At 31.9% G+C, this 23698-nt stretch overlaps 1 protein-coding gene across 1 annotated transcript in view; it reads left to right on the forward strand.

The window, feature by feature from the left end:
• Nucleotides 1–21478, forward strand: part of TECRL (trans-2,3-enoyl-CoA reductase like) — a 93835-nt gene extending 72357 nt beyond the window's left edge. Inside the window, exons 9-12 of the mRNA XM_082652848.1 lie at nt 9655–9712; nt 17812–17897; nt 18448–18493; nt 19372–21478. Coding sequence (XP_082508974.1) covers nt 9655–9712; nt 17812–17897; nt 18448–18493; nt 19372–19499 — 318 coding nt within the window. The 3' untranslated portion in view covers nt 19500–21478. The remainder of the gene's footprint in view (nt 1–9654; nt 9713–17811; nt 17898–18447; nt 18494–19371) is intronic.
• Nucleotides 21479–23698: the final 2220 nt, after the last annotated feature.

Here is a 23698-nt window from a genome sequence, read left to right on the forward strand (position 1 = left end):
GAACCTCTATGTGTATGTGTGTGTAAATACACATAGATATATATGTATATAGAATTAATAATTTAGTTAATAACATCCACTACTGTGTTGGCTCTGAGAGGGGCAGGTTATGCTTTTATCTTTTTAGCACCTAGTATTGTACAAGTGTACTCACCACTTGCTTGAATAAATTACAAATTATTTTATTTAGAATTTTAAAGCAAATAGTTTGTAAATATATCACTGCCTTTTACTTTTCCATGTGTGCATATTGTTTATAGTCAGCAATCTTGCAATTCATTTATTTTGATGCCTTCATTGTTAACCTATGTTGAACCAAGTCTAATGTTCTCTGTGTATTAACTACTCAGTAAATGTGAGCAAATGGAAGAATAAATTGATGAGTGAACAAAATAATAACCACACACTTGCTATTTATTCAGATATGTATTTAGATTAATATCTGATTGTTTTATTTTTCCTCCTTAAGATATCTCCTACTTTTTTTTGCAACTCATTTACTGTCATTTATTTCATTGTAAATATTTACACAGCTCACATTTTATATAATATTTTTGATTTCTTCCCTTTTCTCAAATGTGATATGGTTATAAATCCATGGCTCTGGTGTGAAAGAAAAATTTTAACTTTTTAAAACACTATATGTCATAATAGTTATAATATTTTTCTTAAAAAGTGAAAAGATACATAATTGGAAATAATCAAAATTCTAATAGTTTGCTATGTACATTTTCCCCTAAAGATTTTTTTAAAATATGCCCTTTTTATTAATATACTAGTTCTTCCTTCTCATACATGCCTTTATTAGTCAGTGCTATTTTATACATTATCCACTGGAAAACATTTATTAAATAATAACAAGAAGAATTAGGCAAATAGGAAAACTTTATCACAGTTGCTGTCTTATAGGAGCCAAGGCACCAAACTACACAAATACCAATTAATAGTAGCATAGACTATGTCCAATACAGACGTACTAGGTAAATGTAAGAACTTTAATTCCACATTTCAAAGCAACATAAGTTCCACTGTGACTCTGTTAAAATTGTAAATTGTGATGACAAATTTAAAAGGCCTTCTAGCATAACCCTCCCAGACTTCAGACAAGACTACAAAGCTACAGTAATCAAAACAGCATGGTACTGGCACAAAAACAGACATATAGATCAATGGAACAGAACAGAGAACCCAGAAATAAGCTCCCACACCTACAGTCAATTAATCTTCGACAAAGGAGGCAAGAATGTATAATAGAGAAAAGAAAGTCTCTTTGGCAACTGGTGTTGAGAAAGCTAGACAGCGTCATGTAAATCATTGTAGTTAGAACACTCCCTCACACCACACACAAAAAATAAACTCAAAATGGCTTTAAGACTTAAATATAAAACATGACACCATAAGACTCCTAGAAGAGAACATAGGCAAAAGATTCTCTGACATAATTCGTAGCAAAGTTTTCTTAGGTCAGTCTCCAAAGGCAGTATAAATAAAAGCAAGAATGAACAAATAGGACCTAATCAAACTTATAGGTTTTTGCACAGTGAAGGAAACTATAAACAAATGAAGAGACAACCTATGTACTGGGAGAAAATATTTGCAAACAATGCAACAGACAAGGGCTTAATTTCCAAGATATACAAACAGCTCATACAACTCAATAACAACAACGACAACAAAATCAAAAAACAACCCAATCAAAAAATGGGCAGAAGACCTAAATAGACATTTCTCCAAAGAAGACATACGGATGGCCAAAAAACACATGAAAAGATGCTCAACATTGCTAATTATTAAAGAAACACAAATGAAAACTACAATTATGTATCACTTCACACCATTCAGAATGACAATCATTCAAAAGTCTACAAATAACAAATGTTGGAGAGGGTGTGGAGAAAAGGGAATCCTCCTACACTGTTGGTAGGAATGTAAATTAGTGCAGCCACTAGGGAAAACAGTATGGAGGTTCCTTAAAAAACTAAAAATAGAGGTACCATATGATCCAACAATGCCACTCCTGGGCATGTATCTGGAGAAAACTCTAATTCGAAAAGATACATGCACCCAATGTTCACAGTGGCACTATTTACAATAGCTAAGACATGGAAGCAACCTAAGTGTCTATTGACAGATGAATGGATAACAAAGATGTGGTATATAAAATGGAATATCACTCAGTCATTAAAAATAAAATAGTGCCATTTGCAGCAACATGGATGGACCTAGAGATTATCATACTAAGTGAAGTAAGTTAAACAGAGAAAGACAAATATCATATGATATCACTTTTATGTGGAATCTAAAATATGATACAAAACAGAAACAGACTCACAGACCTAGAAAACAAACTTATGGTTACAAAAGGGGAGAGTGGGGTGGGGGAAGGGATAAATTAGGAGCTTGGGACTGGCAGATGCAAGCTACTGTGTACAAAATAGATAAACTACAAGGCCCTAATGTATAGCATGGGGAAATATGTTCAATATCTTGTAATAAACTATAATGGAAAAGAATAAAAATAAGTAAATATAATTAAAAGGCCTGCTAATCCTGGAACTTCTTAATGTAGGCAAGACACATTGAACTTTTACTAATAAAATATGATAGTAAGATATACATTTTAGGAAATTGATTCTAATACAGAATATAACAACTAGTGAGTTTATTGAGCTTGTATATAATCACCTAAATTGAAGATTCCTACCATATTCTTATGAGCATAACACCCTATAGTTCAAGGTTAAATTTTTCATTCATAATAACTGAAAACATATGTGTGAGTTTCAGGTTTATCACAAATACATATGTGCAAACAGTTTAGAAAAAATAAGCAAACTGTTTTTAAGTCTAATCTATTTTAAATTATTTTATATTAAAATTACCAGTATATAGTAGAATCAATTATATAGAAGAAACAAATGGGAAATTCGTGGGTCAATCTTGTATAATATAAAATTCAACCAGAAAATGTATCCTATTTGCAAGTGCTAATGTTTTTGCTAATAAAATGTTATGTTTGCAAAACTTCATGTTCTTCATTTATTGATCTATACACTCTTTCAACACAGAAGAAGAAAAGTATTATTCATTAAAGTTGGTTTACCTTCTGTAGTTATGTAGAGCCAGATTACCACTTGGTAAGAAGATAATATGTTAGAACTGTGCTGAATATGATTACAGTTAATTCTTAATTATTAATGGATGAATCATCCCTTTTGCAGACTAACCATTAACAATTATAACTTTTTCTTCTACTCCCTCCATTTTCTTTCTACTAATATTCTGAGTTCCCTAATACACTAAACAAAATATGTCAAGCAAAACAAGACACTTCACAATGTGTACATAATATATTCCAAAATTAGGTAATGATTCTTTGTGGAAAATCTGATTTTGCTGAGTTTTGACATGTTTAAACTATGTCATGTTTAAACATGTTTAAACTATGTCATGTTTAAACATGTTTAAACTATGTTCTAAGAAGTATTTTATCACCCCTCTTTTTGTATAAATTCTTTTTGACTTGCAACACAATTTACTTCCCTTGAATATATTCTGGTATCACAAAATCTACAAGGAAAAAATCAAATATGGAAAATCAATTATATGCAACTCTGTAAGCACTTTAGAATATCTCTCTACAAAACTTTTAGATGTAATTTTGATTTTTCTGCTGCAAATATTGTTGAGACACACTATAATCCAGGCTCTTCATATTTCTATGATTCCCCTAATTATCCTCTGAACCCAACTTCACCCACAAAACACCAAAATTACCATTGCAAAACAATATATATTTTACATAAATAATAATCTTGTTTCCTTTATCCATTCTTTCTTTCAACTTTATTTTTGCTCTCCAGAAGCAACTGATTGTCAATTCTTTGTACATTGAGCATTACATCAGAAAAGAATTTTTTTTCTTGCTTTTCTTACTCTCTTCAATAATGTACAAAATGGGAGGAATAGATAATAATGCATAAGACATGGTTTGAAAAGTGGTGACATTAATTTTTCTCCGTGGTTTTACCTCTGTGTCCTCATTCTCACAATTAGTTATTCACTCATTTAGGTTGAGTTTGTTTTCTCATTATTAAAATGCAAATACTCTTAGAGAAATAATAAATTAGGCTCTTATCAAGAAGCCACACCTGCTCTTGTAGCATTTAGCTGAAAAGGACATTGTACATAGTACAATGATTTTTGATTAGGGGAGAGGATTCTGGGAATGATATATCATAGCTTTTAATAAGGGTGGAGGAGAGTGGGTTCCTGCTGTGGAAACCACAGAAAGGCTAGTGAAGTGCTTGTGAGTATTTAGTATTTGTGGATGAGATGAATGAGGGGAAAAAAAGATGTACCACAGTTAAATATTTTCAGCAATTTGCTCAGATTTGGTCATGACAATTTTTTTCTGATCCTCTGCCAACTCTTGAGAGATACGAATAAAATGATTTACATTTACTCCTTACTGCAGACTTAAAATCTAGGACTCTGTTTTCTCATCATTTTCACTTCTTCTCAAAGCCCCTGAAATATCTGACATAAATAATAACATAAATAGGAATCAACATTTATACCTAAATTTGAGCTCACTTCTTCTTAAATAACTTATTTAGAAAACTAGTTTTAAGAAATTAATGATATAAAATTAATACATATTATATTTTGCTATTTCATTATAATTTGTTATAATTGTTGTTGTTTTTCAGCTAAAACTGACTTACTCCTAATAACAGTAGTGATTTAAAATAAAATCAGCAGTTACTATAACCATAAAAATTATCATCTTGATATATAATTATCAAAATATATAATTATAAATTATATATAAATATATAATATCAAAGCTAATGTAAAAGAATCCCCAAAATAATGACAAGTGTTTTAACAATAATTAACTACATAGTATATATTTATTTAAAAAAATAATATTTATTTAAAAAATTCTACTCTATTGTGCTATTCTTATACTATATTGTTATGCTATATGTGCACACTCTTTTGTTATACAATATTTCATGAAAGCTCTATGGATTAAAACAATTCAGATATCCCCAAAATTGTGGTAATGAGATGGATCAGAGAAATAAAATATTTTTAAACATTAAATCAATTCCAAAATCAGACTTCGGGTTACAATTTATGAGTGAAAATATCCTCTCCTATAGCAAAGTTTAGGCAATAAACTATTAGTCTCATGCAAAAAATAAATTACTAAAAGAACTAGTAAAATTTATCATTCATATCATACAATAATATAAATATGATGTCTGGAATTTTTTAAAAAATCTTTCAGTTTTTCATTTTCAAAAGTATATTGGTTAAAGCAAAGAAAATACGATGGAGCAAAGACAGTCATAAGTGGTGCTGAAATGACTAGACATTCACATGCCAAAAAAAAAAAAATCTAGGCCTAGAACTTATACTCAACACAAAAATTGACTCAAAATGAATCACAGACCTAAATGTGAAACACAAAACTATAACATCCTTAGAAGATAACATAGGAGAAAACCTAGATGACTTTAGGTATAGCAATGACTTTTTAGATACAACACCAAAACACAATCCATGAAAGCAATAAGTGGTAAGCTAATTTATTAAAATGTAACACTGCTATGCAAAGACAATGTCAAGAGAATGAGAAGACAAGCATAGACTGTGAAAATAATTTGCAAATGACACATCTGATGAAATACTGTTATCCAAAATATAAAAAAAAAAAACTTTTAAAACTCAACAGTAAGACAAACAACTTGATTAAAAGATTGACCAAGACCTTAACCAATATTTCACAAAAGAAGATATACAGATGGCAAATAAGCATATGAAAAGATGCTCCACATCATCTGTCATCAGGGAAATGCAAATTAAGACAACATGATACCACTATACACCTATAGAATAACCAAAATCCAAAACACTGATAACACCAAATGCTGGTGAGGATGTGGAACAATGAGAACTATCATTCACCGCTGATGAAAATGGCACTGCCATTTTAAAAAGACTGACATTTCTTACAAAACTAAACTTACTCTTACCATGTGATCCAGCAATCATGCTCCTTAGTATTACCCAGAGGAGTTGAAAACATATGTCTATACAAAGCCTTGCACAGGGATGTTTACAGCAGCTTTATTCATAATTGGAAAAATTTGGAAGCAGTAAAGATATCCTTCAGTAGGTGAATGGATAAATTGTGGTATATCCAGACAATGGGATAGTATTCAGTGTTTAAAAAAAAAAAGAGCTATCAATCCATGAAAAAAATATGGAGGAACCTTAAATGTATATTTAAACCAATCTAAAAAGCTTATATACTGTATGATTCCAACTCTATGATATTCTGGAATAGCCAAAGCTCTGGTGACAGTAAAAAAAAAAGTCAGTGGTTTCCAGAAGTTGGGGGAGAAGGATGAACAGGAGGAGTACAGAGGATTTTTAGGGCAGTGACAATACTCTGTATGATACCATAATGATAGATAAATGTCACACATTTGTCCAAACATAGAATGTATAACACCAAGCAAACTGTAATGTAAACTGTGCACATCGGTTGATAATGATGTGTCAATGTAGGTTCATCAAATGTAACAAATGTACCAGTCTGATGGTGGGTGTTGATAATGAAGGAGGTTATGCATGTATTGGCAGGGAGTCTGTAAATCTCTGTAACTTCTCCTCAATTTTGCTGTGTACTTCACACTGCTCTAAAAAAATTGTCTTAATGAAAAAAAATCATAGGTTGGTATTCATATACTTTCTGTTAAACCAATAATTAATATATTGAATATATTTCTTCTGAAACACATGTATATTATCCTTTTTAAAAAATGGAATAAACAAATGGAATCACATATAAGTGGGTTTCATAATTAAAGAGTAGAGATTAGGAATTAGAATAAAGTTCTATAATTTTATGATCATAGTAATATAAATTATCATAAGTTATGACTTAATGAATGCTGAGACAGTATATTGGCTTATAGTATCAAACAGTATTTCAGTGTATGTGATATACCTTATCCCTTAAAGTAGAAACTAACTCTCCAAAAAGAAAAAAAAAGAGAAACTAACTTCCCAAGATCAGAGGAGTTGATATATTTTACAGGTGAAACTTTTTGTAATTATATATTTAGCCTAGATTTTCCTTATTTTTGAAATGTTTATTAAGGTAAAATAAATATAACAAAATTATAATTATTGTTATTATCATTATTATAGAGAAAAAATAGCCGAAACTCAAGCTTAAGAGTGTTAGAAATATTTTAGCAGATTCTGTTTCATATAAATTAGTAAAATGATTATCACATTGCTTAAATGATAAAGTTATAAGATATCAGAACTGCCAATAATTAATAATAATGCATATAAAAATGTAGGGATAACATATGCAGAAAAAAGATAGATTATGGTCATCCTCTAAAAATATTATGAGATCACAGAATAAAGGTTACTTGTTTTTGCTGTGGAAACTAAAAGTATTTTAGTTTGATAATATGACAGCCTGACTACTTGATTGATGGCTACAAATTCTATATTAGGGCATTTGTCTGCTGTTGTTTGTTTTTCTAAGACACATCACTTTCACTATTTAAAGCAGAGAATGCTTAACATGATGAAACTTGTTAGGAAGAGCAAGATATACATCTCCCTTCAAGTTGGTCTCCCTGGAACTTTTGTTTTGGTCATTGGCCACTGGCATCTTTGCTACAATGCCAACATGCTATGACTGAGTCACAATACAACCATCTCCCCTTATCTGTGGGGGATACATTCCAAGGCTCTCACTGAATGTCTGAAACCTCATATAGTACTGAACCCTATATATATCATGTATTTTTTCTTAACATACATAACTATGGCTAAGTTTAATTTATAAATTAAGCACAGCAAGAGAATGTCAGAACAGATTAGAATGGCCTGAGATTTCATCATGCTGCTCAGGATGGAGGGCAATTTAAAACATACAAATTAATATCTGTAATTTTCCATTTAATATTTTTGGACCTCAATTGACTGTGGGTAACTGAAACCACAGAAAGTGAAACTGCAGATAAGGGGGAGGGGCTACTGTGCCTAGTATTAAACAATAAGAATCTTACTGCTGAAATTTTATATATTCTGATACAATCATGTCTTTCAACCTGAAAACAGTAGAACTTAATCAGGAATATTTTCAGAAAAATCTGTGGAGTACAATGTGATGCATGATATGTCACTTCTAATATATTAACCAAAGTGCTTTGTGGTTTATTAAAATTTAACATTCCCCACATTGTACATTGTTAAATGTTTAGGCGTACTGATTAAAAATAAAATTGTAATCTCAACGAACTGAGAGTACAAAGGGTGCTGAAAGAAGTAAAAATGCTTTCATTACATTCTGAATCAAAACATTTTTTAAATGATGATTTTTTCCATGTAAAAACTGTGATTTTTTTCAATTCTGTTAGCTGGAAATTTCATATTTCTTATTTATTCACCTAATGATAACTCTGAAGAAGAGAGTGGACTATTGAATCATTTTTCAAATGAATGCTACTGTGAAGCAACAAGTAGTCAATAAAGTTTTTATAAAATCAAGCACAAATGAATATTTTAAAATTTACTTTAAGCCACGCATATGCATCCAGGTACAAGTCTATTTGAATTTTTATCATTTACCATTCTAATGTTCTTTCTCACTTAAAACATTTTACCTAGTGGCTTCTTTTACTTTTAATTGTGGTAAAAATAAAAATATCATAACATTTACTATCTTAACCATTTTTAGTGTACAGTTCAGTAGTGTTATGTATATTCATACTGTTGTGTGATAGCAATTTTAAAATCTAGCCCATCTTGTTCTTCACAACTAAAGAAATTTTGGTAATATCTGTGGGTTGCTTATATTTTGGATAGCATAACCTGCTATTAATAACGTAGTATTTATATATTGAATACATACTTTGCATTGAATCAGGTAAGGTGTATATGACAGACAAAGGAAACAGTCCTATCTTCAGAGGCTACATGTTGCAAATTCAAACAGTATTAGCCCAGGAGATATTGTTAACCCTGAAGCTTCTTAGAGGGTCATAGTAGTCTACTAAACAGGGACAACTAGTGGAGTGTACATGATTAAGGGGTCAGGTGACAGACAAGCAACAAGTGACTTTGTGGGGCAGTACTGCTTACAATACATTTTCTAAACTGAGCTGAAACCAACCAGGAACCATACTACTACCCTTGCAGTGGAAGGGTTGCTACTGTGTTAGTAAACCTGGAATATATAAACCTATGCCAAATATATCTTTCAGTGATACGGCTTGTCTCTTCATGCTGTGAAAATTTACCTATTGTATCAAATACAAAGCAGATAATCAACAGGACCAGATTAACGAGGCAATTTGAACATAACTATCAAAAGGGATCAAGAATACCTTCAAAATCTCTACCTCAATGTAACTCATTCCTTTGATTCTACATATGTCCACAGCAGCTTCTTTCATTGTTAAAATACAAAATTTCTTCTTCTTACAGTTAGAGTAATAGTATATTTTTGGATCTTTAGAATCAATATGTTACATGGATATCTGTATATCTAAAAATGTATTTTTAAAAAAGACAAGTATATCACACTGAAAAGGTTGAAATGTTTTGCAGATTTGTGAAGCTGGAAATCATTTCATCAATGTAGTGTTGGCTCATCCCAATCACACAGGTTAGTCACTTTTTTTAATCTCCTCTAGAGTGAATTATGCTAATTGTTATTTTTTAAAGCAATAGTTGGAAACATTTAAGATTAGTATTCCCCAATTATTGCTCTTTTATGCCTAAGTTTTCAAAATATTTGAACTATGTTATATTCCCTAATTATGGTTTCTCTAAAGTGAAGTGTGCATGTACAAACACAAACACACACACACACACACACACACACACAATCTCTCTGTCTCTCTCATTTAAATATATGAAGAAACAAACATGATTAAGAAGTAAAGAAGTATGAAATCCTTTGATGAATATCCACATTTCTTAGGTTAACTTTCAATTCTTAATCTAATTTGCACAGTATGTTACAATCCCACTGTATTTCAAATGACTTCTTAAACTTTTTCTAATAAAAGTGAATTTTCTCTGACAAATTCCACGTCAGTGAAATAGCAATGTTTGGGAGAACATTTTGAATTTACTGGTTTGCCAAAAGATTTGAAAAAATTTACACTGTCTATATAATTTAAAGGTATTTTTGGTAAATCAATACTCTCATTCAGGTTAAATTATAGGTAGGGATTCGCAATGGCTTACTGTACATTGTACATAATTTAACTGTAATTTCCAATAGCAGTGGTCAACATTTGGATTTCATGTTTTTATCAATCTAGTTGCAAATATAAAGTTGTGTCTGTCTCTTCAAGTTTGTTTTAACTTGAATCTACCTGAATTTCTTAACATTTTCTTGTCTTGAACAGTTCTGGCAGGCTGGGGAAATATATGAAACACTTTCCAGAATTTTTTTTTCTATAACACATAAAATTACAAAAGAAATTTATTATATTAGAATATTTGTGAACACATAAAAGCTGTAATATTATATATAACATAAATGTTTTGATTCCTACATTACATAACACTTTGATCAGTACCATATTGATAACCATAAATTATATATATGGAAATCTAAAACAACTGTAATATTATTTGAAAATATCTCTGCCTGAAAAAAATTAACAGAATAATGCAAATAGTATTGTGTTTTGTTGTCTGCATTTGTATTGAAGTAAATCTTGCATTTTATTTAGAGGTTAAATGCCATTTTTATCTAATCCAAATTCATAGATCTACTGATTTCTCTTTGGAAGTATGTGAAGCCCAGATGAAAAACTTCTGATAGTCTGATTTTTTTAAGTATAGAAGCAGAACACAACACAATTTTACAAAAATGCTAACATTGCCAAAGTTATGAATATCACAACTTTTAGTCTTGACCCTGACTCTCTAACTGTGACTTTGCTCAAGTTTCTTCATCTATCTGGTATATGCAGTCATTACTTGAAAATGAAAATTTTAAATCATCACGTTTTCAAAGTCAAACTTTGGAAATGTTTATGTGAGAAAGACTTTTCTATGTGTGTGTGTATGCTTTTACTCCACCCTTTACCTTGCTTTGTATGTTGCTCTTGCCAAGTCAGAAGCCAATCTAATCTTCCCTCCTTGATTAATTGGCTTGGTCTTTTGCCTCTAGACTCAAGATACTTTTTCTTTATCACTGAAGTCTATTAATTTTGTACAGAGTTTTGCAGGATGTGTCTTAGATTTGATAATTCCAGATCAATTTTCCCAGAGACATGATGTAATCTTCTAGTAGGTTGACTCATGTCTTTGTTTTAATTCTAGAAAGTTTTCTTGTATTATAGTTGAAAATTTGGTTTGTTACATTGTGGACTGTGTGGAGAGGGTGGGGTTACATTACACGCATGTTACATCTGCCTCTATTTTATATATCTATCACTTTCTGTTTTTAACTTTTTAGATTTTTTTTCACTGTTTTTGTTCATCTACTTAATATCCCCTATTCTACTGAACATTCTACCCTTAGGCAAACTGAAAATATGTACCATATTAGTAATGTGATTTTTTTCCTACAATTTAATTCTTGAGAAGAATCAACTATTTTTTTGTTCCTGTTTTGTCCATACCTATTTTGAGTTCTGGGATTTCTTAACAGTTATATTCTTTGTTATCTGCAAATGCTTCTATGCATTAAATTTTTTCTCTGTTTTAATTTTTGGGGGAGTTATTTTTATCAGTTGGAAAAAGTTCTGGCTTTTGTTTTTATTCATATAAAAGCCTTATGTGAATACTGATCAACTTATATTCATTTTAAGAGTGTAGATTGTCCCTGAAGAGAAATAACAAGTGTTTTTACAGATGGGGTGATTGAAGTGAAGTCTATAAAGAATAAAGTGTGCTCTGGAGGGGATGGGGTGTTTCATTGTGTCTTTTGATCCTCTATACACTCCTTTGTTTTCTAAATTCCTTAATTCCCAGAAATACTACCTTCTTTCCCTTCCCCTCTAAGCCTTCAAAGTATTTTCTCCTTTCTTAGAAGCAGTGCCTTCTAATATGAAAACCTCTGGACTCACTACTCTCAAATCATTTCATTTCAGTTCTCTGTATCCAGTGTCCTGATAACCTCAGGTCTCAGACGTTTTCCCAGAGTAAACCCTCTTCTTCTGATCATGCATTCTTGATATCTGCATACACAGTGCACTCTTTTTCCCTACATAAAATCCTTATCCAACTCTCAGTTCCTGTGTCACCTCTAAATGAGTCTCTGTTGCTCTTGGATTTTTATTTCCCCACTTACATATTAATTCAAGTTTGTAGTAATATCTGTACCTTAGATATGCTTTAGGCATGAATTATGGATTGGGGGACCATTTTATATTGACTGTTTAAGCAAGATGTCACAAAATGTGTTCCCCAGAAAACACAATTTGATATAGAACACATTTTTAAAATGCTTATTACAAAGTACTGAAAAAAAGGGAAGAATTGTGCCTAGTAGGAAACTGAGTTGTGATGTCTGAAGGATGGCCTCAGTCATTTCTCTAGGGTTATCTGAAACTAGGAGAACACTTCTGAGTTACCCTAACTTGGAATGACTAGAGAAAAGGTAGGTTGGATTTGGGGCTCCCTGGAAATGGGGAAATTATCTAGGATAAGGCAGTTCTCTTTTGTCAAGGCCATCCTTTCAGAGGGTGTAATAGGTGAAAGCTTTCTGCTACCAGAAGAAATTTGAAAGAGACATATTTGTGGGAAATTACACAGCCTTCACTGCTGCACATGGCCTTGGTCTAACAACTGATTTGTATCATCTTCCTCCTCCACAAACTTCTAGATTCCCTTCACCCTCAACTGACACATTTAACAACTCAGGGATTATCTGTGGTATGACATGGACCCTCACTTGAGGGTCCTTATCAGGACATGGACATGGCCCCTGTCCATGGGTCAAGGGAATACCAGAGATGTCCAAATACTAGAGGCAAAATATACTCTTCTTACCCCACTGTATAACAGCAGGTTTACCTCCTTTTCATGATAGGATCAATTACTCTGCCAAGAGTAGTGATTCATTCCCCACAACACTGGGGTCTTCAGGTTTTAAGATCCTTGTTTCCAAGTGGAGAATTTTCTGTCATGGGACATGGGTTGATTCCTATTCAATTATAAACCTTATCTTATAGATTTAAAGGTGTACTTTGACCCTAAGTCAGCATTTCAACTGTGCCTTCAACAGATTAGCAAATTAATCCATCAGGTTGGCAACTTTTTTTTTTTTTTTTTGGCGGTACGCGGGCCTCTCGCTGTTGTGGCCTCTCCCGTTGCGGAGCACAGGCTCCGGACGCGCAGGCTCAGCAGCCATGGCTCACGGGCCCAGCCACTCCGTGGCATGTGGGATCTTCCCGGACCGGGGCACGAACTCGTGTCCCCTGCATCGGCAGGCAGACTCCCAACCACTGCGCCACCAGGGAAGAGGTTGGCAACTTTTTGATGATGCTGTATTTGATATGAGAAATTGTTCCTTTGGTTATGGGCCCACTTCTGTACTTCCTTTTTGAAAAATGGATTTCTTAAAGTAACAGTGTATTGTGGATGGACCTAGAGTCTGTCATACAGAGTGAAGTAAGTCAGAAAGAGAAAAACAAATACCATATGCTAACACATATATATGGAATCTTAAAAAAAAATGGTTATGAAGAACCTAGGGACAGGACAGGAATAAAAACTCAGACATAATGAATGGGCTTGAGGACACAGGGAGGGGGAAGTGTAAGCTGGGACGAAGTGAGAAAGTGGCATGGACATATATATACTACCAAATGTAAAATAGATAGCTAGTGGGAAGCAGCACATAGCACAGGGAGATCAGCTTGGTGCTTTGTGACCACCTAGAGGGGTGGGATAGGGAGGGTGGGAGGGAGATGCAAGAAGGAGGGAATATGGGGATATATGTATATGTATAGCTGATTCACTTTGTTATAAAGCAGAAACTAACACACCATTGTAAAGCAATTATACTCCAATAAAGATGTTAAAACAAACAAACAAACAAATAGTATATTGTGGAAGAGATGTGTTAATTGATCAAATACTGTGTAAATCCTCAGATAATAGGACTGACTCAGGACCTAAAGGAAGGAAAGGGAAATCCATTCACAGAGTATGTGTCATTTCCTGCAAATATGAATTGCTGCCTCTTTAAAAATAGAAGGTGTTCAACAAATCACCTTGCCATCAGGTTACTAGATCATATCTGTGCAGAATGGTGCCTTGTTACAGTCTAACTGGTGTTCTTTATTGGTGACAGTTTAGACACTTGGTAGCGGCAGTAGTTATATCTGCCCTGGTAAGTGGGAGCTCATGCTATTGAGGCCAAGTATAGCTTCCATCCCTGCCACCATACTCCATTCATGCACCCATACTAGCAATAAGTAATCCATTACAGAAACAGGCTGACAGTGACTGGCTAAGTCAAATTTTCTACCTGTTTGTCTCTTCCATCATTGATGCTCCCTTTGGGGCATTAACATGTGGTACACATATCTTCATATTTCATGGCCACTCATATTCATGGGCAGTCTTGCAATCCTTACTAGTTTGTCCATTTGACACTGCCTGTTATTTTATGTATAATGTAGATTGGATATATTTTGTTCAACTACAGAGACTCTGCCCACTGGGAGAATTTACCCCTCACTACTGTCTTTTAGGGTGTGACCCCTAAATGTGACTCTATTGTAGCCGCTGTGCATTTTGGCTTCCTCCCACATGCCAGCCAACTCATCCCTGAACTAAGCTCAAGGTCTTCCTCCTTTTCAGCTGGCCTGAAGGGATACCTAAGGTTTTCATGCATGTGAGTTAGGAGACATTTTGGCTCAACAGTGGTGTGTGACATGTCTGGATGCCTGGTAATGCAGCCTGTTTGTATCCTATTGCCTATTTTCAGTTTCATTCTGAATATATCACTTCTATCTTAAAATGAATTATTACTAGTCTTACCTAACCTTATGACTTGGTACATCTAACAGAACTCAGCTTATAGTGCTCAGGTAGGACCACATGGTCACTTGGTGTGCCTAGAGTAGAGTCTTAATTATACCAGGATTCAATAGCATTCCAGGACTATCTTGTCAAAGAGATATGATTCTGTGCTACAAAGCCATGGCCTGCTCTAGAATACCAAGGTTCAGGATTGTGATTATTCCATTGGGGCTAACCATAAGTTCCACATATTAAGTTTTTCCACCACTGATAAATTTAATATGTAGAGTCTACCTGATTATAAGTCCAAGTGCAGGAGTACTTGCAGTAAAACTTGAACCTGCTGCAATTTTCTGCCTTGTGCCCTACTAAACTTTCACAGCTTTTTGTACTCCATGGTGTGCAGTTCAGAGGAGGTTTCCCTGGTGTATAATATACCTGCCAAACTAGAAGAGGCCTACAAGGCATTTTGCTTCCTTCTTAATGATATGGGTTTCAATTTGCCACACATTTTCTCTGTTTTGGAAAGGTTGCCCCACAATCATTTGGCCCCTAAATCTTTGTAGTGTTTATTAGCAACCCCCCTTCTGTGGACCACACATGTCTTAGTAAGGCCACCAGCATACTAAACACTTCTTACTCATTCAGTATGAATAGCATAATGTTATTGATCGAGTGATTTTCAGTGAGATGCCCAACCAACCTGGGTCTTCTTGAGCTATTTTTTAGCAAAGGGTGTGAGTATTAAACAGTTAAAGAAAAAACAAAACAAAACAAAAAAAAAACAACTGAAACTCTATGCTATTGCCCATTTTAAAGAAAAGTAAACAATTCTGGCCTTCCTTTCTACTAGAGATGGAAAATACATTTGTCAATTCAGTGGCTATATCCATAGACCCAAGTTTGGGTTAATCTGCTTTAGTAAAGATATCATATCTGGTAATAAATTGCAATGGTGGATAATGTGTGATCAAGTTTGCAGTACTCCACTGTCACCCTCCTAAATACATCTGGCTTCTGCAGGACCTAAAGAAGTGAATTAAATGGAGATATAATGGAGAATATCATACAAACATACTTTAGATCTTAAATGTAGCATTAATCTCTCATTGGGATGCAGACTGTTTATATTTACAAAAGAATGAGTGCAATTTCAGAGGCTTCCACTTGGATTTCCCCACTAGCTCTTGCCCCAAAGGCCAGTAAATCAATGCACAATGGGATTATGCAAACTACAAAGTATGTATATTCCAATTATTCATTCAGTGTCTGGGGAAATAACCCCTATGAAGCAGTGGACTAACTGTGTTTAGCAGTCCTTAAAATGTAGGGATAGTCTACTCTCACTAGTATACAGTTCCCCAGATGACCGTAGATAGTTTAGTGAAGTTATTTTAATGAATGATTGTGAGAATCCTTATATGTATACAGTTGTTTCCATGTTGCAGTCTTTCTCCCTGGGGTCCCAGACTGTTCTTCCATCAATGAGTTTAACTAGTTTAAGTCCAAAAACTGGGAAAGAAAACTAGGTTTTTCTGTGTCACAAGACACATTGGTTATTTAATCTGCAAACCACATCTGGAAGAAATGTGTGTTTGTGGATCCTGATCATTCCACTACCTCCAGGAATTGAACAGTCATAAACTGGCTTTAACCCAAATTACCTTGTGTGCACATTCTGCACCTGAAAGTCACTTACTATAACGTGGGTAGGTTCCTCAATTATCTTTCTTTTGATGAATATATGGAGGCTACACAAAGATGTTTACATAAATGTTACCAAGAGAATCTGTACTATTAAATGGCGTACATATTTATCCTTATCTTGAAATGAGCAATGCATGAAATCTGCACATTGCCTAATATATTTTTCACTGTGATACTTCAACAATAGTTACAATTTTGAAAACAACATACTGACATTTCATTATGACTTTAGAATTACAACTAAAAGAGATTAGTTGATGTGTTATCTGATTAAATCTTGCTATGGAGAATAAACAGTAATTTTATAATTCATATTTACTTTTACAAAATGTCATAGCTCAAAGTTCAACTTGAAATCATTATAAATTTGTTATCCAAAATATTTCTCAAAAAAATTTGAAAGGCAAAAAGTAGCTAACAAAAATCAAGTGACAATATGCTAAGTATAATGAGAGTTGTAAATAACAATCCTGATTACTGAGCAGAAATAATTTATATGGTATTTCTGAATATTAACTATACTGATATTCACTGTAATCCTCCTATGAGCGATTTTCATACTTTTCTGATATAAATGACATAATTATGAACTTCTCTTTGGATTTTCAGTAATTTAATAGAAAGAGGTTTGAGGTATTTAATATTCTCAACCAAAAATATATTCTTTGACACTAAAAGGAGAATAGGAAGAGGCATGCAATTGTGAAAACACATTTATGAATCTCAGTATGCAATACTGCTGCTCTACTTTGATAAAGTAATATCTATATATTGTTTGATTTTAAAACTTAAACAATTGATTATTATGGTGGTATTCTGTAATTTTACAGCAACATAGCTGTAGACATGGTCAGAAAATGATAGGGATTCTATTTCAGTCAAAAGGTTATAACATTTGAAACTGGGTCTCTTCTGAGTAATTTGTGAAATAGGTTTCTGTAAATATATGATGACATTTCATGTGGTATATAGTTGTTCTAGGGAATTTAGAATTATACAATAAATATGTGATCAAATTTGCAATATGTAACATCATTGACATTTTACTCTACTTTTTAAAAGGAAATAATGCCTGTTTTCCAAGTCCAAATTATAACCCCTTTACGTGGATGTTTTTCCTGGTTTCATGTCCTAACTACACCTATGAGGTATGCTCGCTATGTATGCAAGTAACTGAACTTTATCTGATAATATACTAAATACATGTGTTTATGTACTTACATGTATTATAGATTAATATATATATATGATAATATGTGTATATGTTTTGTCTGTAGATATAGGTATAGCTAAAGATATAGATGATTATATAGATTTCAATTTAAGTTATAGGCATAGGAAAATGGAATAGTTCAACCACAATTTTCCCTGCAGAATATAGAATATATGTGCATATATTTATCTAGATTTAAAGAAAATTTTATAATCATCATATAAAATGTCTTGAGAAGCTTCAGGATTTTATTTTTTATCAAAAATTTTGGAATAATGTCTCATTTTCTTATGAATATGATATTGTTTTATGGGATTGTTTAATAACTTTATTATATTTAACAACAAAATTATTGTCTTTAGGAAATTTATTTCTACTTAGAATTTTCCTACTGTTTAGTTTTTAAATTACCTATTTAATTTCACAAGTGAACAAATTTCTAGACTGACTATCAATATTTGTTAATTTATGTTTTAATCTAACAGATTGGATCATGGATTAGTTTCACAGTCATGACGCAAACATTGCCAGGTGAGATCTGTGTTTACTGACATTTAATTGAAGTAGATACACCTTTAGGAGAAGTGATTTCTGAGAACAGATTGTATGGTACTAAAATTAGGCATGTTTGTAAAGGGATTTTTTGCCTTTATTTTTAGTTTGGATTTTTTTAGCAGTATTAAAATATATTGGAACATTATTTACTATGCATCTCTATATAATTGTGGCTTAATCCAAGCTAGAAAATGTAGTCCAAATATATTTATTAAGCAACAAGCTTTTGTTAAAAAGGAGTGGTAATAATAATACACTTCATTTTAAACCCTCTCTTGTGCATGTGCACAGACTTGCATGTACTGTGTCTTCAAGTGTTCATATGCATCTGTGAAGGGAAAGCTGGGAGCATGAATGTGTAATCTTGAACGCTGGTCATTTTAACACACAAGGAAGTTAAATTGTAATGAACTCCATGTATTAAAGGGATATGTATCATATCCTTTTCATCAATTCTTTGTTCCACTGTACAAAAATGTGGATTAAAATTAATGCTGCTTGTCGTATGTGTGTATGTGTGTGTAGAAGTATTTTATACACATATGAAAAACTATTATTGAAAAATTCAAGGATATTTTTAAATTCCTTATTTGGGAGTATTTTGTGGCAGTGGGATGTAAAAAACATAGATTTATTTTGATCTCTATATACTTTTTATGTTTATTCAGCTATGCAATAAATATTGATTGAATGTATATGATGCTAGGCAATATACATGAGTAAAGAAAATTGATAGAGAACTATGCAACACGAGAAATATTTTAAGAAGTATATATGATTTTTTTTCTAATATAGCTTGCTACATCCATAATAAAAATAAGAAATAAAGAACAATTATTTCTTTTTTCTTCTAGTTGGGATTTTTACACTTCTGATGAGTATCCAGATGTCTTTGTGGGCACAAAAGAAACATAAGATGTATCTGAAGAAATTCAGTTCTTATATGCATAGGAAATCAGCAATGATTCCATTTATACTGTAAGAAAAAATAAGTGATCTTATCTCATATACAGAAAGCAGTATATAAACTCACTAAATCAAACTTGATAAAGGATAGTTGCCTATTATGCTCCAGAAACTCACAAACAACAGTATTTTTGCTTGAGTAAAAATACAAAATGGTAGACTCTAGCTGAATTTAGAGTAATAAACTTGAGGTAAATGAAAAGTAGAAATTATCGATATAACTAATGGTAAATAGCATCCAGTATGTTTGCAAGAGACTGATCCTTGAATGAAATGTTCTTACTGCATTAAATATTTCATAACTATTTGCTTAAGACCATTTAGAATATCTGAATTTTAAAAAGTAAATATTTTAAAAAGTTGTAACATTTAAATCACTTGAATCTTACATATTATTTTGATAGTAATTTAATTTTTTTCTTTATTGTTCAATATGTTATTGAGAAATATCAAATGTCTTATGTCAGTAGTTCAATTTCCTATATTAAAAGTTAAATATTTTTAATTAGCCATGAATCTTATTCATAACATATACATTGTATATCATTCTGAAATTATAACAATCAAAATATTTTCTAGACATTACTTATTAAATCATTTGAATATACTATATTGAAATATATATTTATACATACATCATATTTATATATGCATATATATAGAAATATATATATATTTCAAATGGATTATATGTGATGATGAAGAGAGAGTGCATTGGAACTTTGAGATTTAGAGTGGAAAGATACTTTGCTTTATTTTCATATTTTTAAATTCTTATGTCTTCTCAAAGTCAGTGTGGTATGTGTATGAGTGTGTATGTAAATATGCATATATATTTTGACAAGGAGAGGGATGATATTACAAAAATTAAATACATATTAGGTAAATATTTTTTAAAATCTTAGTTTATTCATATTTAAATTGGGATTATTTACATTGGTTAATTTCTAGAGCCTTTCCAATTATTAGATATAAATGTATCTAGATAAACGGATAGATAGATGATAGATGGATATACATATATCAATATATCCTCATTAAAGCGTTTAGATATATACATATATGACAAAATATCCTTGGTAAAGGTAGGTCTATATGCATTCTGTGGGTGTTTACTGTTAATATACGTGACCAACTTTCAAGATATAAAAGAAGCACCCATTCAAAAGCTTTATCATTCCCAAATGCACAGTATTAATATATCTCACGGGAAGACAACAACAAAGTTTAATTCACTAATATTCATTCAGCAAAATAGTGGAATCATAGTTATTTGTTGATGTAATAGGCTATCCCAAATATGTTTCATTATACTATATTCCCGAAAAATGTGACTACTCTCATCTTATAAATAAGATGCAATTACATTATCAAATTCTAAAGTTCTTTTGTGTGTATTTTCAACAATTGTGATTTTTATGTCAATGTAAAGGTTATGATGATATTAGCAACTCATAAATTCCCTGCTTTCAATAGAGAAAGACAAATAGGTCTTATTTCTAATTTAAATGAGGTATGTCTATGCATGATATCATCATCAAAGTAATATGGGATTGGTCAAAAGAAGTCTTGTAGTATGGGAAAGGAACAAGTTAAATGCTATGATTGGCCATATCAACTGGGAAACAGTACTAAAATACTGCCATTTAACATTCAAATTTTCATACTCTATTTATTGATAGATTTATTAAAGGAACTAAATGTCAACTGTAGACAAACAGTAGATGAGAGCAGAAAAGGGAATAAATAATGCAGGCCTTGTTTTTTAGATAGTTTACTTAGTTAAAAGACAACATAATTCTTAAAGATAAAATGAATTGTTAGTAGCATTAATTGAAATTAATTAAAACATGTATGAAGACAATATTAAAGTTAGTCTTTGTTCTTTTATTCCTTGGGCTACATGGGATATAAAGGAATGGATATTACCTCAACCTGTATATGCCTGTTAAAAATTATCTGCCCTGGTTGTATTAAATGTCCTGGTTCACATGATCAGTCTTCTCTCAGGCCATTTCTCCATGATAATATATTAGAATGCATTTGCTCTCCATTTCTATCACTTTTGCAGAACATACCATTAATAATCAAAAGAAACAAAACCCTCAAAAGTTAAAAAACTGAAAATATACCATTACTGGTTGGTATATAAAAATATACTATGAATATTTCTTCTGGAAAATGCATAGATATATGAATTAATGTCCAATGATATCTTCATAGATTGAGTTATCCATTCATTTACTTTGTGTTTAGTAACTCTCTTCTACATATTTATATGTGAATCAGTTTAAGGGGTCTTCAGGAGGAAACTACTCAAAGTAGACTGGACCAAGTAAGGAGTGAGTTTTTCACATAAATCTGCCCCTCATCCAAGTAGAACTTACTATATCTTTACTAATAAAGGTCCCATTCCAAACAAATGCTGGAAATAATCTTAAGCAGGAGTGGAAAAATAAAATCACAGGACACAGATATTAGCTTCTGCCTCCAAATCATTTAATGTAACAATTAGGATGCCTGGCAAGCTACAGTTTTGCATCTTCAATTTAAATTAAATATTAGTTTAAATATTAGGATGGTAGCTAATAATGTATTTAAATTTTTTGAAAATAAGTATTCAAGATTTAATAAATTAACATTAGAATTTTCTGACAGATATTAGATTTGTGATTACATATAGTATTACAAAGAAGCATCATAGTTAAATTAATTTAGGCATTGATAGTTAATTTTTAAATAATTGTCTAGAATGATTTTTTTCTATCCAAAAATGAAAACTGAAAACAGTGCTTTTAAAATACCACATCTTCATCTTTTATACATTTCTTATAAAAAGTGCTAGAGAGGGAGAGAAATCAAAAGAAAAACAAAAGTACAAAAGTTGAATCAGCTGCTATACCACCCCGTATTATCACAGCCTCTTGCCTCACTTCCCCACCCCTTCATCATTTCTCCCTAAAGCTACTACTTTAAAGGTGTTTTTGGGTTTTTTTGCATGTGTGTTTTTTTTTTAAATTTCTGGCTAAATTTAAATAAAAATAGACTCAACACATTTTGTCTTTTAGCAAGAGTTTTGTGGAAAATTATTCTCTAACTCATACGCAGACACAGACACAGAAATTTTAAGCAATACCATTTCTTAAAAGAGACAATACAAATATGGTAGCATTAATTTTTTTTAAAATAAATGAAATATATTCTTATTTTTTAAATGTGCATGTTCAATTATATTTCTCTATGAAAAGATATTATGCCTAATACTGAGGGGTAATCAAATCATAAAATTCAACATTATAGCTGAATATCTTGTATATTGACCTTTAATCATCTTCCAGTAATTAAACATATTTTCAAGATATTTTAAGCTCAATTTTGAGTAACTATCATTCAATGCATGTTAAATTTTAGCAGTTGCTGTACTTCATTTATAACATTTGTGCTCATAAAATAAAATGACCTGTGAATCAATAATGAGGGTTACTTATATTTTTATTTTAATAAAAAAGAAAACTGTTGTAGTTGCTCCTGAATATTAGAGGTGATTACAGCAAATGTTACTTTATAAGTACAATTAAAGGCATTTAGGCAGCTTTTGCATAATGATAATAATTAAAAACCATTTTAAAGGCTGCTTAAAAGTTAATTTTCACCCAGGTGCATATTGAAGCCTATAATTAGCTTTCCCTCAGAGGAGGTTTGATCATGGAAATGTACAAAAGCATTTTTGGAGGCAGAAGTTCCCTGCTAAAATGGGATTTTGGCTTTTAGCTGTAGTTCTATAATGGTGCTTAAAAAATGTAAGAAAAATATGCTCAGAAATATTTTTTAAAATGAATATAATCATAACAGATTTGTTTCCTTGAGAATATAGAAGACGTATTTTCATGTTATTTGACTGAGTAATATGAGGGGCAGGATGAGTCAGATGGTGAGATTGTGAATTTTCTCTCTAATTGGGTGACCTTTCAACTGACACTTTTAGGGTATTTAGCCAGGTGAATGATTACTGGAAGAATGTTTTAGACAAATAAAACTGATTTATATAAGGCACTGGGACAGGAAAACCTTGGTGTGCTTGAGGACCAGCAAGTCACCCAGTGTAGTTGGAACATACTGAGTAAGAGAAAGAGTCATTTATCCTGGATTTGGAGAGGTATTGAAAGGACATGTCATGCATGGCTCTTAGACCAGTCTAGATCTATGTTACTTTGA

The sequence above is a fragment of the Grampus griseus genome (genome assembly GCF_964374135.1).
Source record: "Grampus griseus genome assembly, chromosome: 4".
NCBI lineage: Eukaryota > Metazoa > Chordata > Mammalia > Artiodactyla > Delphinidae > Grampus > Grampus griseus.